General features: G+C 53.8%; 7 protein-coding genes across 7 annotated transcripts; 4 read left to right on the forward strand and 3 right to left on the reverse strand.

The window, feature by feature from the left end:
* Window positions 1–1,824: 1,824 nt before the first annotated feature.
* On the forward strand, window positions 1,825–3,585 carry PG998_010938 (uncharacterized protein; the record flags this gene model as incomplete). The annotated part of the gene is made up of 4 exons (XM_066877754.1): window positions 1,825–2,109; window positions 2,183–2,362; window positions 2,415–2,990; window positions 3,049–3,585. The coding sequence occupies 4 exons, from the start codon at window positions 1,825–1,827 to the stop codon at window positions 3,583–3,585; spliced, it is 1,578 nt and encodes a 525-aa protein (XP_066726808.1).
* Window positions 3,586–4,961: 1,376 nt separating this feature from the next.
* PG998_010939 (phosphoribosyltransferase-like protein) lies at window positions 4,962–5,913 on the reverse strand (the record flags this gene model as incomplete). The annotated part of the gene is made up of 2 exons (XM_066877755.1): window positions 4,962–5,107; window positions 5,379–5,913. The coding sequence occupies 2 exons, from the start codon at window positions 5,911–5,913 to the stop codon at window positions 4,962–4,964; spliced, it is 681 nt and encodes a 226-aa protein (XP_066726809.1).
* A 4,911-nt stretch (window positions 5,914–10,824) lies between these two features.
* On the reverse strand, window positions 10,825–12,820 carry PG998_010940 (uncharacterized protein; the record flags this gene model as incomplete). Its single annotated transcript, XM_066877756.1, has 3 exons — window positions 10,825–11,398; window positions 11,464–12,332; window positions 12,413–12,820. 3 exons carry the CDS (start codon window positions 12,818–12,820, stop codon window positions 10,825–10,827), a joined length of 1,851 nt encoding a protein of 616 aa, XP_066726810.1.
* Window positions 12,821–13,714: 894 nt separating this feature from the next.
* PG998_010941 (uncharacterized protein) lies at window positions 13,715–15,127 on the reverse strand (the record flags this gene model as incomplete). The annotated part of the gene is made up of 1 exon (XM_066877757.1): window positions 13,715–15,127. One exon carries the CDS (start codon window positions 15,125–15,127, stop codon window positions 13,715–13,717), a length of 1,413 nt encoding a protein of 470 aa, XP_066726811.1.
* A 944-nt stretch (window positions 15,128–16,071) lies between these two features.
* On the forward strand, window positions 16,072–16,908 carry PG998_010942 (uncharacterized protein; the record flags this gene model as incomplete). The annotated part of the gene is given in 4 exon segments (XM_066877758.1): window positions 16,072–16,208; window positions 16,221–16,332; window positions 16,355–16,381; window positions 16,465–16,908. 4 exon segments carry the CDS (start codon window positions 16,072–16,074, stop codon window positions 16,906–16,908), a joined length of 720 nt encoding a protein of 239 aa, XP_066726812.1.
* Window positions 16,909–17,024: 116 nt separating this feature from the next.
* Window positions 17,025–18,231, forward strand: PG998_010943 (uncharacterized protein; the record flags this gene model as incomplete). Its single annotated transcript, XM_066877759.1, has 3 exons — window positions 17,025–17,204; window positions 17,458–17,600; window positions 17,667–18,231. The coding sequence occupies 3 exons, from the start codon at window positions 17,025–17,027 to the stop codon at window positions 18,229–18,231; spliced, it is 888 nt and encodes a 295-aa protein (XP_066726813.1).
* Window positions 18,232–18,513: 282 nt separating this feature from the next.
* On the forward strand, window positions 18,514–21,696 carry PG998_010944 (Importin-beta domain-containing protein; the record flags this gene model as incomplete). The annotated part of the gene is made up of 2 exons (XM_066877760.1): window positions 18,514–18,678; window positions 18,733–21,696. 2 exons carry the CDS (start codon window positions 18,514–18,516, stop codon window positions 21,694–21,696), a joined length of 3,129 nt encoding a protein of 1,042 aa, XP_066726814.1.
* Window positions 21,697–21,715: the final 19 nt, after the last annotated feature.

Below are 21,715 nucleotides of genomic sequence, written 5' to 3' on the forward strand. Positions count from 1 at the left end.
GATCTGTGATACATGCCTGTAGCGTATGTCGCTTGCCTGGTCCGTCCTTCCACTCTACCTGCGGCAGCCGAAAGGGGGGCCACATTGCCGTGAACATCACCAAGCATCAGGGTAGCTCGATATGACAAAGAAGAAGAAGACGGTGAAACGAGTCCACAAGTGACGATGGTCCTCGTCGCTCCAATCAAAAGGCTTCAAGTATCGGATCCCAGGACACCTTGTGGCGCATCTTCATGCTGCATCAGTGTGTTTTATTTTCCCTTCCTGGTCTGACAGGAGCTCCCCTCTACCCAAGGGAAAATTATCTCATGTGTAGGGAAATAGTAGCGGGCTCGTTATCCCCCTTTGGCGTCTTGGCTTTCCGTGACCCCTGCTCAGGTTAATGTCGCCGGTGACACTGCTAACGACGTTGTAATTTCTTTTTGCCCGAGCTGCTTCATTTCAGCAGTTCTGAACTGAAAATCGCAACCGGCACGGACCACACCGCCGCACGATGACCCAGCAACTGGCAGGGCAGCCTGTGGGCGTGGTGGGTGTCGTTTATGGAGGGGGCACCTTTTTTTTCCTCCTGCAGCTCATTCTGGAGATGGGAGATTGGAACGACGAGAAGCCGGCTTTGTGGAGCGTGGAATGGAGGAGATACACAACTAATATATCAATATCTCGACTTCGATCTGGTTGGGGAGGGAACAAACACAAGATGATCTGAGACCGAGTCGGGCTCTGCATCATGGGGTTCGGGCTGCGTGGTTCGATGATATGCTACATATGTATGCGCATAGTGATACATGGCATGGCATGGCAGGGCATAGCATACCTAGGTAGGTTGGTAGGTAGCATTTAGGGGTTTTGCTGCTTGAACTTGCTGCTTCTAGCCTTTTGCGTTTAGTGCTGTCAAGCAGAGTACATACATACATAGTTGCACAGCACAAGCAATGACAAACGCTGGCTGGCTGGCACTGGACTTGACTGGACCTCCCCCCCTCCATCCATCCATCGCATCCCACAATCCCCAATCTGATGTATCAAATGTGTGGTGGGAGGTTGTTGTCTGACTTTGCTCCAAGCCCTCCTCGCCGGGCTGCCCAGGCCTCAGGCCTCGAGGTTCATGGTTCATGCTGCTTGCTGTGTGTACTTGTCTGGCAGTGGACTGCAGTGTGCATTGCATGCAGTAGTGGCCTGGAAGACAGGAACGAAACAGTCATCTGTGACTCTTGCACCCTATCCTATCGTCCCTGGTTCTAGCTGTGCAGGACGCAGAATCCGACTGGAGGTGGCATTGGATTGGATTTCCATGGACGGCCCACACCCTAACAGCCTAAGGGCCTCCACTTGCAGCACCCCCAGTCCCGGTCCAATTACAGCAGGGCATCGATCCTTGTAGTGGTACTTGCGCTAACAGGGCCAGCTACAGTGGCTCCCATCGAATGTACATGCCTCCTGGCATCTTTCGCTTGGTCCCGCAAAATAACAGAACGCTGCCCTTTACGGTACGCCCTCCTTATTATTGCGAGACAAGCAAATAAATAGAAAGCGGCAACACTGACTTTGACGCTTGCACTCTCCCCTCCCTCCCTTCTTCATTCTACCATTAATCGGCTCATTAAAAGTCAAAAGGATCTTCCTTCCCACCCCTCCTTCACCTCCCATCTTCCACATCTACCCTCTTTGTTGTGAGTCTGCTAGGAGTCATCGACAGACCTCTTCCCAACCAGCATTCACCACATAGAGAGTACTTCTACTTTGTTGTGTTTCTTTATTTCTCTTGAGATACCCCATTTTCTTGATACCCCATCTCTTTTCACCACAACAACTTAATACACAATGGCCGAGATCCAGAAGCCCGTCGAGGTCGTCCCCGAGACCACCCCGGCTGTCGTCGAGCCCGCTGCCACGGAGCCCATCCCGGCCGAGACCACTGCCGCCGCCCCCGCCGAGGCCGCCGCTGAGGAGACCAAGCCCGCTGAGGTCGCTGCCGAGGAGCCCGCTGCCACTGAGGCTGCCGCCGAGACCGCCGCTGCTACCGAGGAGGCCAAGAAGGATGAGGAGGTTAAGCCTGTTGAGGAGGGCACCCTCGAGCACAAGGGTGCCGGCGCTGGCTTCCCCCAAGTAAGTTGCCGCCACTTGTTCCGACCTGTCAGACGGCGCTAATCATCATTCCAGGAACCTGATGTTCTCCAAGACCCATTTCTGGTTCGGTTCCGAGGCTGTCGCCAGCGAGAAGCTCGCTGCTTACCTGAAGAGCGAGAAGGCCACCGAGGTCGGCCACCACGTTGCCTCTTGGGCCACTGAGACTGGCAAGGGTCTCCTCTTCTACGGCAAGGAGGCCGACAAGGCCACCCCCCACGGCATCATCCCTCTGGTATGTAGAATCATTCCAGCCTTACCTGTGAATCCCGACTAACAATCCATAGGCCGATGCCTCCGAGCCCACCACTGAGGGCCAGAACAAGTTCACCATCGTCGCCAGGGGTCAGAAGCACGCCTTCAAGGCCCCCAACACTGCCGACCGTGACAACTGGGTGTCCCAGCTGAAGCTTAAGATCGCTGAGGCCAAGGAGCTCGCCACCACCGTCACCGAGTCTGAGACCTACAAGAAGACGCTCGAGACCCTGAAGCCTACTCCCGCTGCCAAGAAGGAGGAGAAGCCCGCCGCCACCGAGGAGACTCCTGCTGTCGTTGAGCCTGCTGCTGAGGGCGCTGCCACTGAGGCCGCCGTTGTTGAGCCTGCCGCCACCGAGGCCGGTTCCAAGAACCTGGAGGCTAAGGAAGAGCCCAAGCGCCGATCTGCTAGCCGCAAGCGAGCCTCTATCTTCGGCAACCTCCTTGGAGGTGGCAAGAAGGAGGAGAAGGCTGTTGCCTCCGAAGAGACCCCCGCTGTCGCCGAGGGTACCACTGAGACCCCCGCCACTGAGACTCCCGCCGTTGTTGAGCCCGTCGCTGAGGGCGCTGCCGCTGAGGCCGCTGCCCCCGCCGCTGAGGAGAAGCCCGTCAAGCCTACCCCCTACCAAGCGTGCCAGCCTTTTCGGCAACCTGTCTTTCGGCAAGAAGCGTGCTGAGGTCGAGCCTACTGCCACCACCCCCACTGCCGAGACCGCCCCTTCCGCTGAGGCTGCTCCCGTCTCTGAGAACGCCCCCGTGATTCCTGCTGTCGAGACCAGCGAGCCTCTCTCTACCGATGTTGCATCGCCCACCACCGCCCCGACAGAGGCTACTGAGGCCGCCGCCGCCACCAACGGCGAGAAGAAGGAGGTGAAGAGCGACAAGCGCAAGTCCAGCTTGCCTTTCAACTTCGGCAAGAAGGACAAGTCTGCTTCTTCCGAGGATGAGGGTGAGAAGAAGTCGTCCTCGCCTCTCTTCTCCAAGCTCCGCCAGACCGTGAAGGGCAAGGGCAAGGCTACCGAGAAGCCCGCCGAGAAGAACACTGAGGAGGCCGTCGCCGAGGCCCCTGAGGCCAGCACCGCCACTGCTGCCGAGGAGAAGCCCGTTGAGGCCGCTGAGGCCGCCGCCGCTCCTGCTGAGGAGACCACCGCTGAGAAGCCCCTGACTGCCTCTGCTCCCAGCGCCGTTCCCGCTGCCGCTTAGAAAATCAGCAAACTTTTTGGTAGCAGCCGTATCGGCAAAAAGCTTACCAAACCTGGCCCATCCGGGCTTGGTCCGCGGCAATAGCCTTGGATCTCTTCACGATGTTTTCTAGAGAGTCATACCAATACGTTGGGTTTGGTCGGGATCGGATCTGCATTTCCATCGAGATACCCATGTCGAAATTGGTTCCTATACTGATACCCCACCTTTCCACGTCAACACAACGCCATTGCTCGGCAGCGATTCGATTCCTTCGCTGATCTGGAGCATGGTTTGGAGCGATGCGGTGGAAAGGTGGCCTGCTTTGCTTTATTTTCTTTCGTGGTTTTTGATATTCTCGTTGCTACACTAGGCTTGTTTTGCATGCACCTTGTTGGGACGATGCATACGCCATCTGCTTTTTGCGCAAAATGTTTCCTTTACTCTCTGCTGATACCCAGTATACCCAGTCGTTTGGACCAAAGATGGACAAAGCAACACAAACCAGCGAAACAAGAAAAAAACACTATGAAAACTCAATTGACGATGGCATGGGAGGTGGACTGGAGGAGCATATGAAGTCGCATGTCTCCGAATGCAGATTGCTTGTGTACTCGCCACTAGGGTGTAGTATATAACGACTGAATCATTCTCTAATAGTTAATAAACACGTTGTTGACATGAACTATACTTTCTTCCCATCTACCAAGTGACTGACCTCATTGCCTCGTAATCGCCCTGATCGAGTCCACGAAGTACTGGCCTTCGCTTGTGTAAAGACTTGATGTGGTAGGTAAGTGGAAACACCAGCTCGGTGTGTAGATCACACTCCCCAATGCTGAAAGGGCATTTCTAAGGACAGTCAAACAAGTGAAGTGATTATGCAATCCTTGATTCACACAGTTCCTCGCTCGTCTGGAGATGACACCAAGGGCTCATGATACGAACAGCACCAAATGCTGAGTCTGAGCTTGACGAAGGTGATGGCCTTCAGCATCTTGTCCGCCAAAGCGGCCTTGTGAGCGTAGTATTATGAGACGTTGATACATCTCTCCTCTATGTGATACTGCTCACGTAGCAGGCATACTACAAAACGTATTGCTATTTCGAACCGTGAGCTCAACTCCATGCGCCAGTCCATGCCAAAGCGTGCCCCCCTATTCTACCTCCGCCATCACGCCCGCTAACCAGCCAGACGACTGTATTGTCGTGTCCAAACAAAAAAGGAGAAAGAAAACAGAAATCCTCCTCTATATCATTTGGGTTTTGCATATGGAAAGCTTGGAAATAACTTTTGTACTCTGCAAACATTGTGCGATATGTCTCAAGCCGAATATATTCGTCATATCGAAAACGCCAAATGTCATTAAGTGCGAATTGCCAGCTAGGTCGATATCCTACTTCTCTTCGACCAGAGTCAGAATAGGGACGTCGCCCAGCTTGGCTCGGCCAGCCAAGAAGCTGATTTCAATCAGGAACAGGTATCCCATCAGGCTTCCACCCAATTGGCTGACGAGCGAACCGGCGGCGGCGGCGGAACCTCCTGCAATGAGAAGTCAGTCAGGCACTCAAAAGGGCAAGGTAATTGGCAGGTCTAGTCCATCCTTCCAGGTACCACGCCGCAATCGTGATCAAAGGGGTAATTGTTGCGGATCCATGTCCCGACAAGTGAAGGTCAAGTACTTGCTTGATCGACAAGTCAGGATTGGACGGGTGTTAATATGCGACTGTGGAACTGCCCACTAAGAGGTTTGCGCATTCTGGAATGCCAACACGTCCACAATAAGGCCATGGAGGGATAAGGTCTGACTTACCAGTTGCGATGATATCGTCGACTACCAGAACCTTTTGTCCGGGCTTGATAGCATCTACTTGCATCTGGAAGAAATCCTCGCCGTATTCCTTGATGTACGACGCAGTCTTGCACTCGCCGGGCATCTTGCCCATCTTGCGGACCGGCACGAAGGAGCAGTTGAGGCGCAGGGCCAACGGAGGACCGAAGAGAAAGCCGCGGGCATCGAGGCCGACGATGACATCGGGCAGGGTGTCAAAGGCGTCTCGGATCTGGAGCTCGAGGACCTGGAGGAGGGATTCGAAGATCTTGGGGTCCTGGAAGATGGGCAGGATGTCGATGAAGTTGACGCCGGGGGTGGGCCAGTCCGGGAAGTAACGCAGGGCGGCGATGACGCGCTTCTTGGTCTCTTCACGGTCTGCCTGCGACGCGCCTAGCGATTGACCGGCGAGTTCGGTGGCACCGGAGGAGGGGGCGGTGGGCTGTCGTCGCGTGGCATCGGGAACGGCTGAGGCGTTGCTGGAGGTTACGCTACCGGAGGGGACTGGAGCGCTCATGGTGAAGGAAGAGAAGGGGGGAGAGGAAGGGAGAAGAGGAGGAGAGCCCGAAGGATATGAGTGCCCAAAGCCAATATCTGTAGCCTTGTTAGGAAATGAAAATTTTCGGGGGTGTGGCACGAAAAGCCGCCGGGGGAGGGAAGGCAGGCATACACGCACACGCACGTACGCACACCCAAGGGTGGTAAGGTAGGTACGCGGTAGGGGGGGAGGAGGGGGAGGGGAGTAGAATCGGGAAGTCCAAAGTGAGACAGGTCACTTACATTGGTCTTTGCTAGAGTGCAGAGGAGTGTCAACCTAGTAGCCGGGCTGAGTGAGTGACGGTTACGGTAAGGTATGGTAGCAGCGGGCTTGGATCTTGACGGGTGGTGGAAGCAAGCAAGCAGCGCAACGGCAAGGGCAGCGGCAGCGGCAGCGGCAGCAGGAGAAGGATATGTAGCGAATGTAGGTACTTACTGGGTCGAGCTGGATGCAAACTACTGTACGTACAGTGGCAGTGTTTGAACAATAACGGGCGGCGTTTTAGAAAAGCAATAAAGTTGCACAATATTCAAGCCAAGAAAAGAATTAATGGGAAGGGATTGCTTGGGTCGAAGTGCGGGAGGTGAGGGGCAGGCAGAGGCACAATTGGTAGGCAAGGTAGGGTCCGAGGGGTGTGTGGTGGGGAGGGGGCAGAGGGGAGCAAAGTGGGATACAATCGAGCTGCCGGCTGCTGCTGGCTGCTGCTGGTGCTGCTGGCTGCTGCTCTCACGTACGCCGCGTAACACCACCTCCATCTCCATCTCCATCGTAATGTGATATTCCAGGAACCTCCCCTCCAATGGCATCGCCATATCAGACCGAGTGTTGTTCACGGGTCAGGGTGCCTGTGCGAGCGAGTGCTTGTGTGCTACTCACTTCCCTTCACACAATTCACACAATTTCTCTTGCCCGCCGTGCCGTGACAAGCGTGACAGGCGTGACAGGCGTGACAGGCGTGACAGGCGTGGCAGGCGACACTTATCTCGATAGAGTATCACCGCAAAAAGCGCCGGAAATCGGGGGTATCCTCTGTACTTACTACCGGCCTACTTCCATCTGTCTTGCCTGCATATGGTTGGTGTAGCTCAAGTGCTCGACCGTTTCCCAGGCTGACAAACCACCTACCCGATTGTCCTTAGAGTGCCTGCTTTTCGTGCTGAGCTTGGCTCACTGGCCTAGCCTGGCCTGGCCTGTCCGAGTTGGATCAGGTAATCGTCACGACAAATGGTGATACCAACTGTATCCCCGTGGGAGTAGGTGGTGGGCGTTGCAGGGGGCGGCGTCCGTGGTAACCCCACCATCAAGAGCGAAGCCACGCCATACCCAACGAGACCTAATCTCCTGCAAGCCATTCACTCGTTCATCCAGGATTGTCGGTCGACACATTTCATACTACATGCTGTCCTTGGGGGCCGGTCGATGCCGGCCTTTTGTTGTTGGTCGACGTTGTCCGGTAAGGCACTTCTACGTAGTTGACCTGCTGCTTGACCTGCTATCGCCAAGGGTCGTTCCCTGTCGGCCAGAAGGTTCCAATCGCACCCCCAGGGCAAAGAGGCGGTAAGTCGGATTCATGAGACGCTCCCTGAGGTGCTTCTAAAAGGCTTCCATACATGCTACGACAAGACACACAGGGAGTAGGAAGCATGTGCAACCCAACACGAGACAGCCTTCACGATCAGGACATCCCATAAGCAGGCAGGGAATTCGGGAGAGGGAGCCATGCCGCGGCAGTTTTTCGGTAACCTGCTCCAGCATCTGCTCACTACCCTGCCTTCTTGGTGCGGTTCGATCGAGCGAGAGTGACTCATCATCGATCAAAAGGTTTACGCCTGTTCGAGGTCTCGTCTGTCAGCACCAGCCGTTCCTGGCTCCGCGTTTGCGGCCCTGAAACAACGGGGGAGGTCTTAGGGATATGTGACGATCCACCCTACTTCTATGTAGATGCCGCCTGTTCCATTAGACGGCAAAAGCGAGCGCTGCAATCTCTGGGGTCGCCTGCAGTTGTGCCTTTCAGAACCACCATCATATCATTCATTACCTTGGAAAGACGGGGTACGTATATGGGTGACACTATTCATCTGTCGATACGAAGACCTGTCAGACTGGCAGGATTTTAACCGACCGTCGTATATACTAGGTATGCTAGGTATACATGCATGTAAGGTGAGTATGTTCGGTCGGCATCTACAGTCCATAGTCCATAGTCGATTGCAGTATGGGGCTTATCTTATCAGCGGCCAACCTACCTGACTGCTAATCACCCCGCCATCGAGAGACGTGGGTGAGGGGACGGCATCTCCAGTAGCACCTCTCCTCCTGCTTGCGGGTTTCCATTGAAACAACACTCCAACCGACGTCCCGTCCAGACGTTTGTATGTATGTATCTCCACCCTACTCGATGCATGCCCTGCAAGATTCCAGACACCCCTCCTGTCTTCCCTTAATCTAGGTTGAGATGCCCTTCGCCTTTTGATTTGACGCCCTACGTGGGGCTCAACATCTGCACTGCATGAAGCTTAGAATGCAGCTTGCGCATCCGCTCCACCCAAGCCTCCTGCGTCCATGAGTCCATGGGTCGGTCCATGGGCTCAGATGAGGAGACCGTGGGAGAGAGGGCAACGAGGGGGGCCTAGACAAATCAAGGCATATGCCACCCCCAGACCTGAGAAACGTAACGGGTTATCCGACATTCTCGCCGTCTTCACAGCACCATCGCTCGGTTTTGGCTGAAACCACCAACCGCAACACGCAATCCAATCCAATCCAAACCCAACCGACCCCACCACTAGGTTGGACCAACCTGCCTGGCCTGCGACCAACAGAGCGCTGTAACCACACACACAGCACTGCTTCTACATTGGTTGCGTGATCTTGGGGTTGCCATCTATCTATCATTCGACAGATCATGACGCCAAATCACAAAATGGAATTTGAAGGGGGCACCATTTCATCCCTTCGGGGAGATGACCCGGTCGTTCAACCTGAGCAACTCAACGCCGTCCCAGGCCATGCATGTCCTTATGTTCCCAAGCCATGACACATTTCTGTTTCTTCCAGTCAGAAAACACATCTCGGTATGAGCGAGACGCCACTTTGGTGCATCATCCTGCTTGCTTCTACATCGCAAACAACGCCGATGGGTAACATTACGCGTCGTACCTGAACGGAACATCGCGACTCCGAGCACCCAAACGAACATACTCGTGATAACTGCCAGATTCGTGGGATAGGCAAGTCTTCCAGCTCGGAGCAGAGTTCCAATACTAGACACATCGACTGCTTTTCCCTGAATCAGGTTTGCCGCAACCTAAACCCAAACCCGAATATAGCTGACTCTAATAGGTTGAGTATGTTGATGAGATGTTGCTGTCTAACCGAATTGTCTTTGTGAAGCACGCGCGAGTCAGGAGAAAACACTCACCGCTATATACCAGCTTATATCACTGCGAGAAGTCTCAATGCAGTTATTAGCTTCGCCTAATGAGACCCCTTTTCCTTCGGTGGCACGAGTCTTGAGCGAGCGAGCAAGAGTATTAGTGATGTATGTCTCCTTGCCTGATACTCGCTCGCATGCTTCATATGCACCGGGACGAAACGTAACCACATTCGACAAGCACACTCTAGCAACCGTGCAGGATGATGAAAAGTCTGATTGCCCCATGTAGCCCGGCGTCAGTCCGCGGTATGATGATATATAGTGACATTGCCTCAAGCCGGGGAAGGAGTTGCACAGCATAATAGACGCCACACAGCACGCCCGTTGGGTTGAACAGCAGGAATGCGAAACTGCTATCTACGCCCTCTGGTAGACCAGATTGGATGTCCGAATTGCTCACCCACTGGAGTCGATTGCAAAACGTGGACCGGTCTATGGAGATGGTTCGGAAAAGGGTCCTTCTCCTTCATGATCCTCATCCTCATCGGTGGCACGACTGAGAATGTGAGAATGTGCAACAACATAGCATTGGTCCTCCTCCATAAGAATTTGACGAAGACTACTATAAGGGAGGTCGTCGGGGTGTGTGGCCCCTATAGATTGATTGCATGCGTTTTCGTCCGTATCCCAGGTCAATTAATTCCCGAACAGCCAATAGCCCGTTCTGCTCAGCTTGGCAGGCCACCATCCCATGCAACACCCTTCCTACATATATTGACGCCTATCTGCAAAAACAGTCTCGGCAGAGCAGGACACATGTACGAGCAGGCAACGACAACAACATGATGATTGAGTTCCTTATCGTATCACGCCGATGCGGCATTCTTTCGATTTCATTGCATAGTCTGCATATCTCGGTGGCAATGAGGGCTGCACATCGGCAGGCTAGTGATATTAAAAAACGCAGGGATATCTTATGCAAGTAAGTCTATAGGGAAGCGAATCAGTTGAATCTGGGAAAAGGGGGTATCATCTCTAGTAAGTCCAACCGCCTTGGACAGACGTCTGTACCAATGCTGTGGGGAAAAGGCAGACAAGCAGTAAATAAAAAACACCAAGTCAAGTCCAGCCCCGATAACAGAACGAACAAAAAGCCCAAGAAAAGACCTCGAAAGGGTGGTGGTGTTCCCCCATATTACACACCACACACACATTATCACCCCGCAACCGGTGGACCGGTCGGTGGGAGAGCTAGAACGGCAGAGACAAACACAGATGTCTCCCTCATCCCTTGGCGGACAGCACCCTCCCTTTGTCGGTGAGAAACTGCCCACACACGTCATTCCCACGTCGGCGGCTGTTTGCGCCAACCATATGCCACCACCGTTCCGAGCGACGGAAAAGAAAACCGCACTCGTTTCTCTCACCACACATGCCCGGAAACTGTTTCCCCAAAAGCTGCCACCATTCTCCATCATCGACCGACCATCTTTCATTTCCGACTGACCGCCTCATCAATGGAAATGCAAGCGAATTATGGAAAACAGCATGTTCTGCAACACATGCAGCATGACGGCCATGCTTGTAGGTAGCAGCTCGGGCCAGACGGCCAGGTCGAGCTTCCCCTCGATGCTCGCGTTGACGCCGAAGCACCAGCGGATGAGGGCCCGGAGCAAGAAGCCGGCGACCAGCTCGCATGCCCACGTGATGCTCGAGGCGTAGAAGGTGAAGCCGAAATTGTAGCCGTCCTCGATGTCCTCCGGGTCGTCGAACGCGAAATAGGGATATACGTCCTTGTTGGAGCCAAAGTGCAGGACGAGGATGCTGCCTAAAAAGGCCAGCATGCTGACGTTCTCGGCGATGAACCGGATGAAGACGTTGCGGATGCAGAGCTTCTGGTACGAGGCGTACGACTGCGTGGTCAGGCCGAGGAACGTCATGATGCGGTGGTACGTCATGCTCATGGTCAGAGGCACTAAGACGATAAGGGAGCTGGATGAGAGCGCTTGCAGCAAGATGAACTGCGATGGCGAGCGTAGGCGTGCATACAAGGCCCGCACATATGTTTGGTAAGTCAACATGAAGTATCTGGCGAGCAAACAGGTCAGCATGTCTCGGAGAAAACGAGAGCGGATGAGACATCGCTATCTTACAGTTTAAATATCCAACTCAAGGGATAGCTTCCGACCCGTTCACCCTCGCTGACACCCAGGATCCAGCCAGTCAGCGCATCGAGTAGGTGCACCGTTATGACCCAGCTATACACATAAACGACAGTCTCCAAGTTGTTATGTGGTAAGGTGCGGAGATAGATCTCGGCATAGGCTTCTCCAATGAGATAAGCTAGCAGCCCGACGAGGAGGGCAAGACAGAACCACACAAATCGCACGAAGCTCGCCGGTAGCCAGCGGCGACGCATCATAGCGGATGCGCGACCTCGTTGCGACGGAGGGCCCTGTAGCACATTGTCTGGATCTAATGTATAGTCATTCAGCCCCATACGCCGACGATCACGTCTCCGATCAGCTACGCTGTCGCCCTCGCTGGTCCACCAGGACGAGGTGAATATGCGCTGCGTCTCGGATAGCGAGTTCCGGAGGCCGAGATGCCTCTCATGCAGCATGAGAATGCAAAAAGCAATAGCCACCGGCATGGCCATGATTACAAAAGTCCATGAGATCCATGCAGTGTTGTGGATGGTGAGAAAATTAAGCTCAGGTACCATGTAAACTGGTATTGGCGCCGCAAGGCCCAAGACCGCGATGAGAGTGATGGTCAAGGGAAAGCCCAGGTTCTTTGGCCACCAGTTCAAGCTGTAGAGGTTGAAGACCTTGGTGATCCACATCAAGGCCGTGAGGTTGTAGAATCCGTAGTACACGAAAAGGAAGAACCAGAAGTTGACCTGGACCCGTGCGGACCCGTGCCCGGGGGCCCGGTGGTCGTCGTCATGACCTGGATTCCGATCCGGGTCGCCAGGCCGGAGGGGGTACTGCGGAAAGGGAATAGCACACCACGCCACAGCCTGTATACACCCGTTAGCATTGTAGTTCAGCTTTGCGGGCCGTTTGGTGCAAAGTTATGAATGTGCTTGAAGGAACTTACCAAGGCGGCTGGTAGAAAGACCAGGATTCCCCAGCGTGTCCACCATTTGTCCACGACCCTTTTCACCGCCGCCTGGCGTGGAGCGATGAACAGATCCTCCACGTTCCGCCGCGCCCACCTGTAGCCCCTTTGTGCCCATCCGGCCCCGTCGTCATCTTCGTAGCCGTCATTGCTGTCGTCGTCTTGTGGCGCTCTGTCGAGCTCGGAAGCGATCAGCGCTCCATATCCGACGTGCACGCTGCCGCGCCAGCCGTTGGACAGCAAGCCCAGCGCCGAGGCGGAGCGCCGGCGCTGCTGGCTCCGCGGCACGGCTCGAAATCGTCCGAGGAGAGGGGAGGCGTCCGAGGCGTGTTGGCGCGCTGTCCGCGAGGTTTCGGTGCCGGGTATGAAGGGGAAGAATTCGGGCATTCTTCTTCCCTGAGCTGTGATGTCGTCTCCTCCTGCTTCCCAGTCTAGCCAGTATCCCAACCCGCTCGCGCGCTCCTCTTCCGTCTTTCTCTCTTTTTTCTGTCTTGCTTTCTGCGTCTTTATTGAGTCCCGGCTGCCCAAAGTTTTGCTTTTGTGGTAACGTTGCAGGGGCCGTTTGTTGGTGGCTGCCGAGATAGGGTTGGTTGTGAGACGGTCGGATATGTTACATAGCTTCGGGTGTGTGCTCTTTTCTTGTTCGGGTGCTCCAGAGCAGGGCCCACGAGAATCCAGCACTCGGAATGCGCTGGGCGGACAGTAGGCGGGGGCGGTCAGTTCAAAAGGACTGCTTGCTTGGGTTGCTTTCGCTCTGCCGTCCTCCTTCGCGGCTTGATTCCCAGACCGCACAATGCAGGTATCGGTGAACCAAGCGGTTCCCTGAAATGGGGCTCGGGATGGACCGACGCCAAATGTTTTAACTCGTGACAACTCGCGATGACGCTAAAGGCGCTGCTAAGCTTGGTGCAGAGACCCTGTAATCTACTCGGGTTTAGCGCTGCATGCACTGGAAGTATTGGGCCCGTTTAAGGCAGGGTCGCATGGGTGCTAGTGGGTTCTCGATGTGCCTCCTTCCGCGTTCGGGTGCTCGATATATGGGGTTTCCTTTTGCGGATGCACTCAATGTCTTTGTCATGTAAGAGCTATGATGGTATCTTGCAAAGAGACTACGTACAGTAACAGCAGAAATCCAATGTCACGGGAATCCAATGCAGATTAAACAGGCCGGCTTGGGTAAGAATTATATTAGTAGTACGACGTGTCTGGTGATTTTCGACTTAATGAGCTGCCCGATTGGAGCAAGTAGACCTCTCAGACTTTACAACACAAGTTAGTGTCCTACTCATTAAGATCGCCTCCCAACTCCTCCTCCTCTTCCTCGTAAATTTCAGAATCGGCATCGTCTGAATGACCGTTGCTGTCAAGGCGATCGCCTTCGGAAACGTTGCCTGACTTCTCCAGGCCACGCTCCTCGGGCGCAGCCCCTTCGACTTCGTCAGCAAACCCTACATGTTTGGGGGAGGAAGATGGTTCTTTGGCCACTTCTTCCAAAACGTCTCCGCCCCAAGGCTTGCATTCCTTGACAAACTCGCCACAGCGCAAGCAGATCCATCCTTCGCCCTGTTCGCGCTCTAGTCGAGTGGCCAGGCACACATAACAATATATGCAGCCACACGGTATCGTCTCATAGGGGTTGGTAATGTCGGTCTGCGCCGACCCCACGACACCGCTGGATGCTGCCGCAGCAAGAACCTCGTTTTCCGAGGTGGCGCTGTTCTGGTCTTGATAGCATATAGCACACGTCCGCTCGGGCAGAAATGCGTATTCGCCCTGCTTGGCGCTGTTTGCGTCTCCAGAGCCGATGTGGACTATCTCTTTGGTCTTCTTCCATGTGCGGGAGAGCCATCGACGCCAGCGGTTGATGCCAACAAGTGGTAGCACGAAAAGTAAGAACTCGGTGAAGGCGTGCCATACAAGCTGGCGGTTAAGGTACTCGAACGAGACCTCGCGACTGACTTGACTGGTTGGCGGCACTAAGCGTATCCGCAAGAGTCTGTCAAGAAGCGTACGATATCTCCCATGCAACAAGAACACGAGGAAGGAGGCAAAAGCTGCTACGGAATGCACAGTGGACAGCTTCGAGGTGATGCCGGACATTCGCTGCACCAGCGGTGTTGGTGCATCATAGCCATTGTCCTTGTCCAGTAGCCAGTCCTCCCATTTGGTCCATCCGTATTTACCCCCGACCGTAATGAGCCCATATAGAACCTTTTGCCACTTGCTGGGTGGCGCTAGGCTGGGCGAGTTCCGTCGTGCATCTGTGTATTTGAGGTTTTGTAGAGCGGCCCCGTACGTGGCATCGTGATCCCACAGGGTAAGTTTAAAGAGTACTGCGCGAAGAGCCAGAAGAATCTCGGCCGACCAGTCTTCTTTTATATTGCCCCCGAGATATTTAAGGGCATCGCCGACCTGCCCCCGGAGAAGGTCCACCAGCTCTTCGTCAAGTAGCTCGGCGTCAACCTGGCCAACGCGAAAAGACGGTCTCGTGCCCTCGCGCGAGGACAGCACCTCCCAAGCCGATAGTGTCGTTGATCCGAGTCGGTTGAGAGGGAAAGGTAGTGTGGCGGCGCGTGACCAGGCTTGAGATTCTTCGCGTCGTGTGGTAAGGCGGGCCAGATTCTCCCGTTCGCGGGCTTGTCGGCGCGCAGCCAGTCGCTGCTGCGCCTGCGCAAAGCTGCTGGATGAGCTCATCGAAGCAGCATCGCCGGGCCGAATTCGTAAGCGTAATGGTAAATCGGGTTGCCGCGCTATCTTGCGGGCATGATTCTATGGGCGAGGAGGCCTAGAGCCAAGAGAGAGAGGAAGGGGGATGGTTGGTTTGAGTGGTTGTGAAAGCGATAAGTTGGGAGCGACGCAGGTAGGCTTGTAGCGGTATTGGCCGTTGCGCGCCCATCGCGAAGCAATGGCCGAGGTATGCCAGGTCAGGACCTCGGTGGCGCCGGGCAGAAAGTGGCTGATCCATCCTCGTTCGTTACGTAATGAATGCCCCCTGCATGTACCAAGAATCCGCCGTCTGGCCGTCTTCCCGCCATTGCAACTTACACAACAAGGAATGGGATACAACCGCAACCGGGCAGATGATGTGGTACAATCGACGGCAATTATATTCACTTTATTGTTGTTCAACTTGTTTAATGTACGGATTGGCCGCTCTGCTCGCACCCCCTTGCGTCGATGGTCTTATCAGTCATCACCAGTCTTACTCTGACAGCCAGCCTACCCTTGTAAATGGCCGCAGCATCATCCGTGTTGGCTATGCAACACGAACCGCCTTACACCTCCCTCCCCGCACAGCTGACTGGCCGGTATCAACATCTCCCCGGCGCTTGGGCGATGCCAGGAAACGTCCTGTCCGCATATTCGGGTCTCAAAGTATGCTGCATCCATTGCAATGGTGCTTTGTACTGCTGCAGCACTCCCGGCCGTGTTGCACAAGACCCAGGCATAAATCTGCCCGTCTGGCGGGCTTCCTCGAGATCTGCTCCAAATCATCTTACTTAAGCACACCCTTCCCCGTTGACATCACATCTGATCGTTCAAATCATTCTCATTTCTCGGTTATTTTGGGGATACAATCGTTGCCTGTGCATTAGGACTTTTGTTGGGCCCTCAACCTTGGGGTCGAGCGAGTCGCCATGGCCCAGCACCCAAAGGATAGGCCAGATCTTCAGAGTCAGTCTTCCACGCCAGAGAGCTCCGACCCAAGGCCGAGGCCACGAGGTTCTAGGCCAGCCATCCGCGTATCGCTAGCATGTGTGCAATGTCGTTCAAAGTGAGCGTCCAGCCCAACAGTAGCCACCGAGCCAGAAGAAGTGTCGCTAATATGGCATCGCAGGCACATGAAATGCGATGCCACATTGCCTGCTTGCAAGCGATGCACTAACGAGGGAAAACCTGTAAGCCACAGAAGTCACCCAGAGATTCCATGACCCTCAGAAGGCGATGGTGTGTGCCTTATGAGTGATCCCGCATCGCTGGCATAACAACGGCATCCCGCGTGTTTCCAGAGCTGACTTCGCGGTCACCAGTGCTTTTATGCAAAGTCCAGGCGAGGCATACGCGACCAGAAGAAAAGGAGTCTGATATTGGACAGACCATGTATGACACCAACGATTGATGCGATCGATACGATCAACCCCGAAGCCCGGCTCCTCGAAGCCTCCGCGATCAACCCAACGAGTAGTTCTGAAGAAGGCAACTCGGTGGGTTGGTCGCTGTCCGCGCGCAATACTCCGGGGTCAGGGGCACCTAAAACACCTGGACCCCTCGATGCCTATTACAGTTGCTTTCATGTTGCGCACCCGTTCATATTACCAAGATGCGTTCTTTTGAAACAATTCGTAGCGAATCCTGTATCCATGGATTTTTTATTGATAGCAATCAACTACATCGGCAGCTTATATGCACCAGGGGCCCAGTCGGACGAGCTGAGAAATGCCGCCTATGCTGCGGCTTGCGCCCCCTCCCTATAACGCCACAATCGGTTCAGGGACTGCTCGTCATGAGCCTTGCTGCTTTCGGGAATGCGACATTAGCATATCATAGCGGATGGCTTCATCGCGCGAATACAATTGCACTGGAGCTGGGAATGCACAGGAAGGCGTTCGCTGCGACGACCCCTGACCCAGTCATTGCCGAGAATTATCGGCGGACATACTGGGGCCTGTACTGGCTGAACATATGCCGCAGCCTCATCGAAAAGCAAGATTTCGGCGATCTTCTAGGCGACGTGGATTTGCCCTGTGAAGAGTGGGAGTATGAGTCAGGGGTAAGTTCCTTTTTGTCCTCTTCGCCTAGGGAGCGAGACTGTAGCAGCAGCGTCCTTCCTCTATTTTGTGGGTAAGACATATGAATCATTAATTCTAATACGAATGGTATAGAACATACCTTATGCGACATCTTTGGCTCAGTATGACATGCATAGTGCTCTTGGCACAGCGGAATATTCAACTATGGCATACATGGTTGATTTATGTCGTATCATAACGACTTCCGTGCTGGCTTATCACAATGCTCACGAGGACAAGAAGAAGAAGCTCTTCGAGCGGGCAGATTCTCTCATATGCGACTGGACCCTGAAAATACCAACGTGGAAATTAGATTTAGTGAATTCAGAAGGTTCGGTCGATATCGTCTTGCAGCAGGCGATTGCTTTAGCCCACATGTAAGTTGTCTAAATTTGGAGTTTTGTGATGTGTCTCAAAGACCTAATGCTTTAGCATAGTTCCAGGTTGAAGATCCGAGATAACATCGCCAGACATAACCTCAGTCTGAAAGAGAGCTGTTCTCTCGGCCCAAGCACAGGACCCTCCGTTGGCGCTCAAAAGGTCAAATGTTTTGGGTGGCACGCCTTCAATACCGAGATCCAGGTCGCCAACGAGTTACTTGCGCTCTTTCGCAAGCCTCTCGACCACAGGCATTTCTCGCCCCTGTTGGCGCACAGTATACGCTGCATGGCCTTGGTGTATCTGGATGCGTGCATCTTCCAAGGCTTCGATATGCCGGTTTATCGGGAGAAGATTTCCATGCTCATGAGGATACTGGGCGTGCATGGAAAGATATGGGAGGCTTCTCGGAGCCTTGCCGAAGAGCTTCGAGATGTCGTGGCAGAGTACCTATTAACATCCAGGGATTCACCCGCGCCCTCGCATGGCGTTATATGGCCGCCAGCCGCTGCTGTCGCCGCCAGTGAACTCACGGGAGACAATGACGTGCTTAATTTCTCCAGCTTCAATGCACTGGGCTCCATGGACGTCTGGGTACCTCCTACTACTGATCAACCGATCGACGTATGATGACTTCAACTGCATATTTACTGGGATGCTATGTAATGATAGGGGAAATGGCCCAGTTCATAAATACATACTTGAATATGTGCACTCAATCTCAACTGTCAACCTTAGGCACAGAACCCCACCTAAGCTGTCATCCCGTGCGGGACCCCGATTCTTTTATAACCGTCTCTACACTGCTAAATATTGCCCCGCCATTCCAGTGCCTAAAGCATTTCCTCACATTCCAAGTCAACATTGGCACAAGTGCACACATAGTATTTGCCTCCTACGGCGCCTGGCAACATGAGCTTCTCTATCGAAGTCGCCGGTGAGGCCAGCCCGCTCACACTGCAGGATCTTTGCCGCACTCTTCAGGCGGCCACGTCCCAAGACTTTAGCCAACGCCAGTCTGCTGGCCAGCAGCTCACCTCCTGGGAGGCTCACGACGACTACTACCCTGCCCTACAGGTGAGTATCTCCGCGTCCAGACATTCGTGCCTGGGCTAACCTACTGGCTTCCAGATGGTCTTCCTCGAAAGATCTCTTCCTCACGAAATACGACTACTGGCCATCATCCAGCTCAAGAACGGCATTGACCGATACTGGCGACACCACACACTCAAGAATGCGATACAGCCTAGCAAGAAGGACCAAGTTCGATCTCAACTATTCAAGGGTACCGTGGGAGAGCCCGACAAACTACTTGCCCTACACAACGCGCTGGTCACCGCCAAGATCATCCGCATCGACTACCCCCAAGCCTGGCCCGAAGCTTTGCCGAATTTGATATCACTCCTTCGCCAAACGAAAGATGGAAACCAAACGGAACTCGCCGGTGCTCTTCTGGTTCTCCTGCGCACCGTCAAAGAGCTTGGAACGGCACGTTTACGAAAGTCGCAAACGGCACTGCAATCTGTCACACCGGAGCTTGTCTTCGTTCTGGGAGAGATATATTCTAAGACTTCCGCAATATGGATGGACGCTATCAGCTCAGGGAGAATTCAAGAAGAAGATGCCAGCATCGCTATGCACAACAGTCTGGTTGCCTTCAAAGCTCTCCGGAGACTGTTGATAGTTGGCTACGATCACCCTCATAGGGACAGCACCGTCAAAGCAGCCTGGGAATTGGCACGGGAACAGTTCATGAAGCTCGTGGAATCCGCTACTCTAGGAAATCAGCTTCCACAGCCAATAGGTGATATAATCGGGAAACATCTTATGCAGTTCTCCAAACTTCATGTCGAAATGGCCAGTGAGCATCCCGCTAGTTTCGCATCGATGCCCAACTCCTTCGATCTTGTTCAGTCGTACTGGAGTCTGGTTTCCCAGTTTGCTCAAGTCTTCAACACCTCCGAGGGACTACGCCAGGGATCCAACTCATCCTCGGGTGCCGGCCACAAATCCAAGGTGGAGGGCCCGTTACTGGAACGACTTGCCTTGAAAGGGCTGCTATTAGTTCGCTCATGTGTACGGATGGTCAACGCACCTCAGCAAACCTTCAAATACCGTTCTCAGGAAACGAGGGATGAACAGGCGGCACTGATTCTCTCAGTGAAACAAGGCTTGTTAACAGATGATATGGTCATCAAAATAGCCAGCCTGATCATTTCCCATCTCCTGATCTTCCGAAAAGCCGACCTAGATGCTTGGGAAGAGGAGCCTGAGGAGTGGGAGCAACAAGAGGAAGCTCAGGGTGGAGCATGGGAGTGGGAGGTTCGCCCCTGTGCAGAACAACTTCTGCAGCAGTTACTCACCCACTACAAGCAGCTGCTCATGCAACCTTTGCTTGCCTACTTCGAAAGCCTAAAAAACCCCGAACTCGATATTATGGTTAAGGAAGCTGTCTACAACACTATAGGCTTGGCGGCGGCTCATGTAGAAAACCAGTTCAGCTTTGATGAGCTGCTCCGAACAACAATACCGGCCGATGCCCAGCAAACGGGGGCTCACTGTAAGATATTGAGACGGCGTATTGGTATACTCATCAGCCAATGGGTACCAGTCCGCGTCGCCGATGAAAGCCGTCCCCTCATTTACGAGATTTACGGGCATCTTCTACGTGGTGACGATCCTCATAATGATGCTGTCGTACGCATCACAGCAGCGAGACAATTCAAATGGGTTGCCGATGATTTTGGGTTCAGTGGCGAGGTATTTCAGCCTTTCGCGGAACACATCCTCAAGCAGTTGCTCCAATTGCTTGGTGAGGTGGAAGTTGACGAGACGAAACTGGCCATATTGAATACGACAAAAGTCATTATAGAGAGGATGGAAACCCATGTCACTGGCTTTTCTGACCTGATCATATCCACCCTTCCGAGCATATGGGCCTCTGCAGGAGATCTTGGCTTCATGATGAAGCAGGCTGTATTGACCATTTTGCAGTCTCTGGTCATGTCCATGAGAGGCGAAGCTCAGCGTTATCACCACATCATCCTGCCACTGATTGCCGAAGCCGTTCAAGAGGGTAGTGATATCTACGTCTATCTCATAGAGGAAGCGCTCGAACTGTGGACCAATGTTCTACTCCAAAGCACGCCTCCTTTGCCCCAAGAACTCCTCGGTCTTATTCCTCATACCATTAGGCATCTGGAAGCCCACACCGATAACCACTTGAGTAACCTCACTATCGCGAGTTCTTACATTGTCTTGGCGCCTGAGGCGGTGCTTGATAACCAGCATAGGCAAGCACTCCTCCGAGGCTTGGCCACAACCTACACTGCGACTTCTCGTGAGCAACAGGCTCTCGCGACCAAGTCCATCGAGACAATGATTCGTTGCGCCAATGAGATGGGCGGAGTTGATGGCTTGAAGCTTGTTTGCCAGGATTTGGCCGAATCTGGATTTCTGAAGTTTATGCTCGAGGGGATTCATGACGCACACGAGGCTCGCCAAACCTCGGGGCCGAAACGGAAGCAACCTCGCGTGAGCAATTTAATGCTAACAGACTACTTCTCCATCCTCTCCCGCATATCTCTTGCCGATCCCGCTATTTTCATTGAGCTAGTGGGCTCTCTTGGCCCGCTGGAGCAGGTCTGGCCCTGGCTAAGTGCCGAATGGTTCTACAGCTTTGACTGTATGGCAGACGCTCTGCGACAGAAGCTCAACCTGCTTGCTTTGACACGCTTGACTGAATTGGGACAGCCAATCCAGGAACTTATGCTGGGGCAACTTCAAGACTTGTTCGCGATGTGGACGGGTGTTTTCGCTCAGGTCATGGACGAAGAAAACCCGAGAATAGACACTACTGTCTTGACGGGACCAAGCGAGGGGACAGAATGGGACACGCCTAAAGATGTGCATGAGCGAAATCTCTTTTCGAGCGATCCGATCAAAAAAGTGAACTGTCTCGACTTTGTCAGGACTAGTCTGGATAGTTTGGTGCAGCGGGCTGGCGGCGAGGCCAGCTTCCAGGCGAATTATCTCGTCAACGTCGATGCCGATGTCCTAAACAGCTTTACCAGTGCAACAGGGTCCCTTTCTTAGTCGAGTTATACTATTAGCA

Source organism: Apiospora kogelbergensis (genome assembly GCF_038363985.1).
Source record: "Apiospora kogelbergensis strain CBS 113332 chromosome Unknown utg000007l_segment0_segment0, whole genome shotgun sequence".
Taxonomy (NCBI): Eukaryota; Fungi; Ascomycota; class Sordariomycetes; order Amphisphaeriales; family Apiosporaceae; genus Apiospora; species Apiospora kogelbergensis.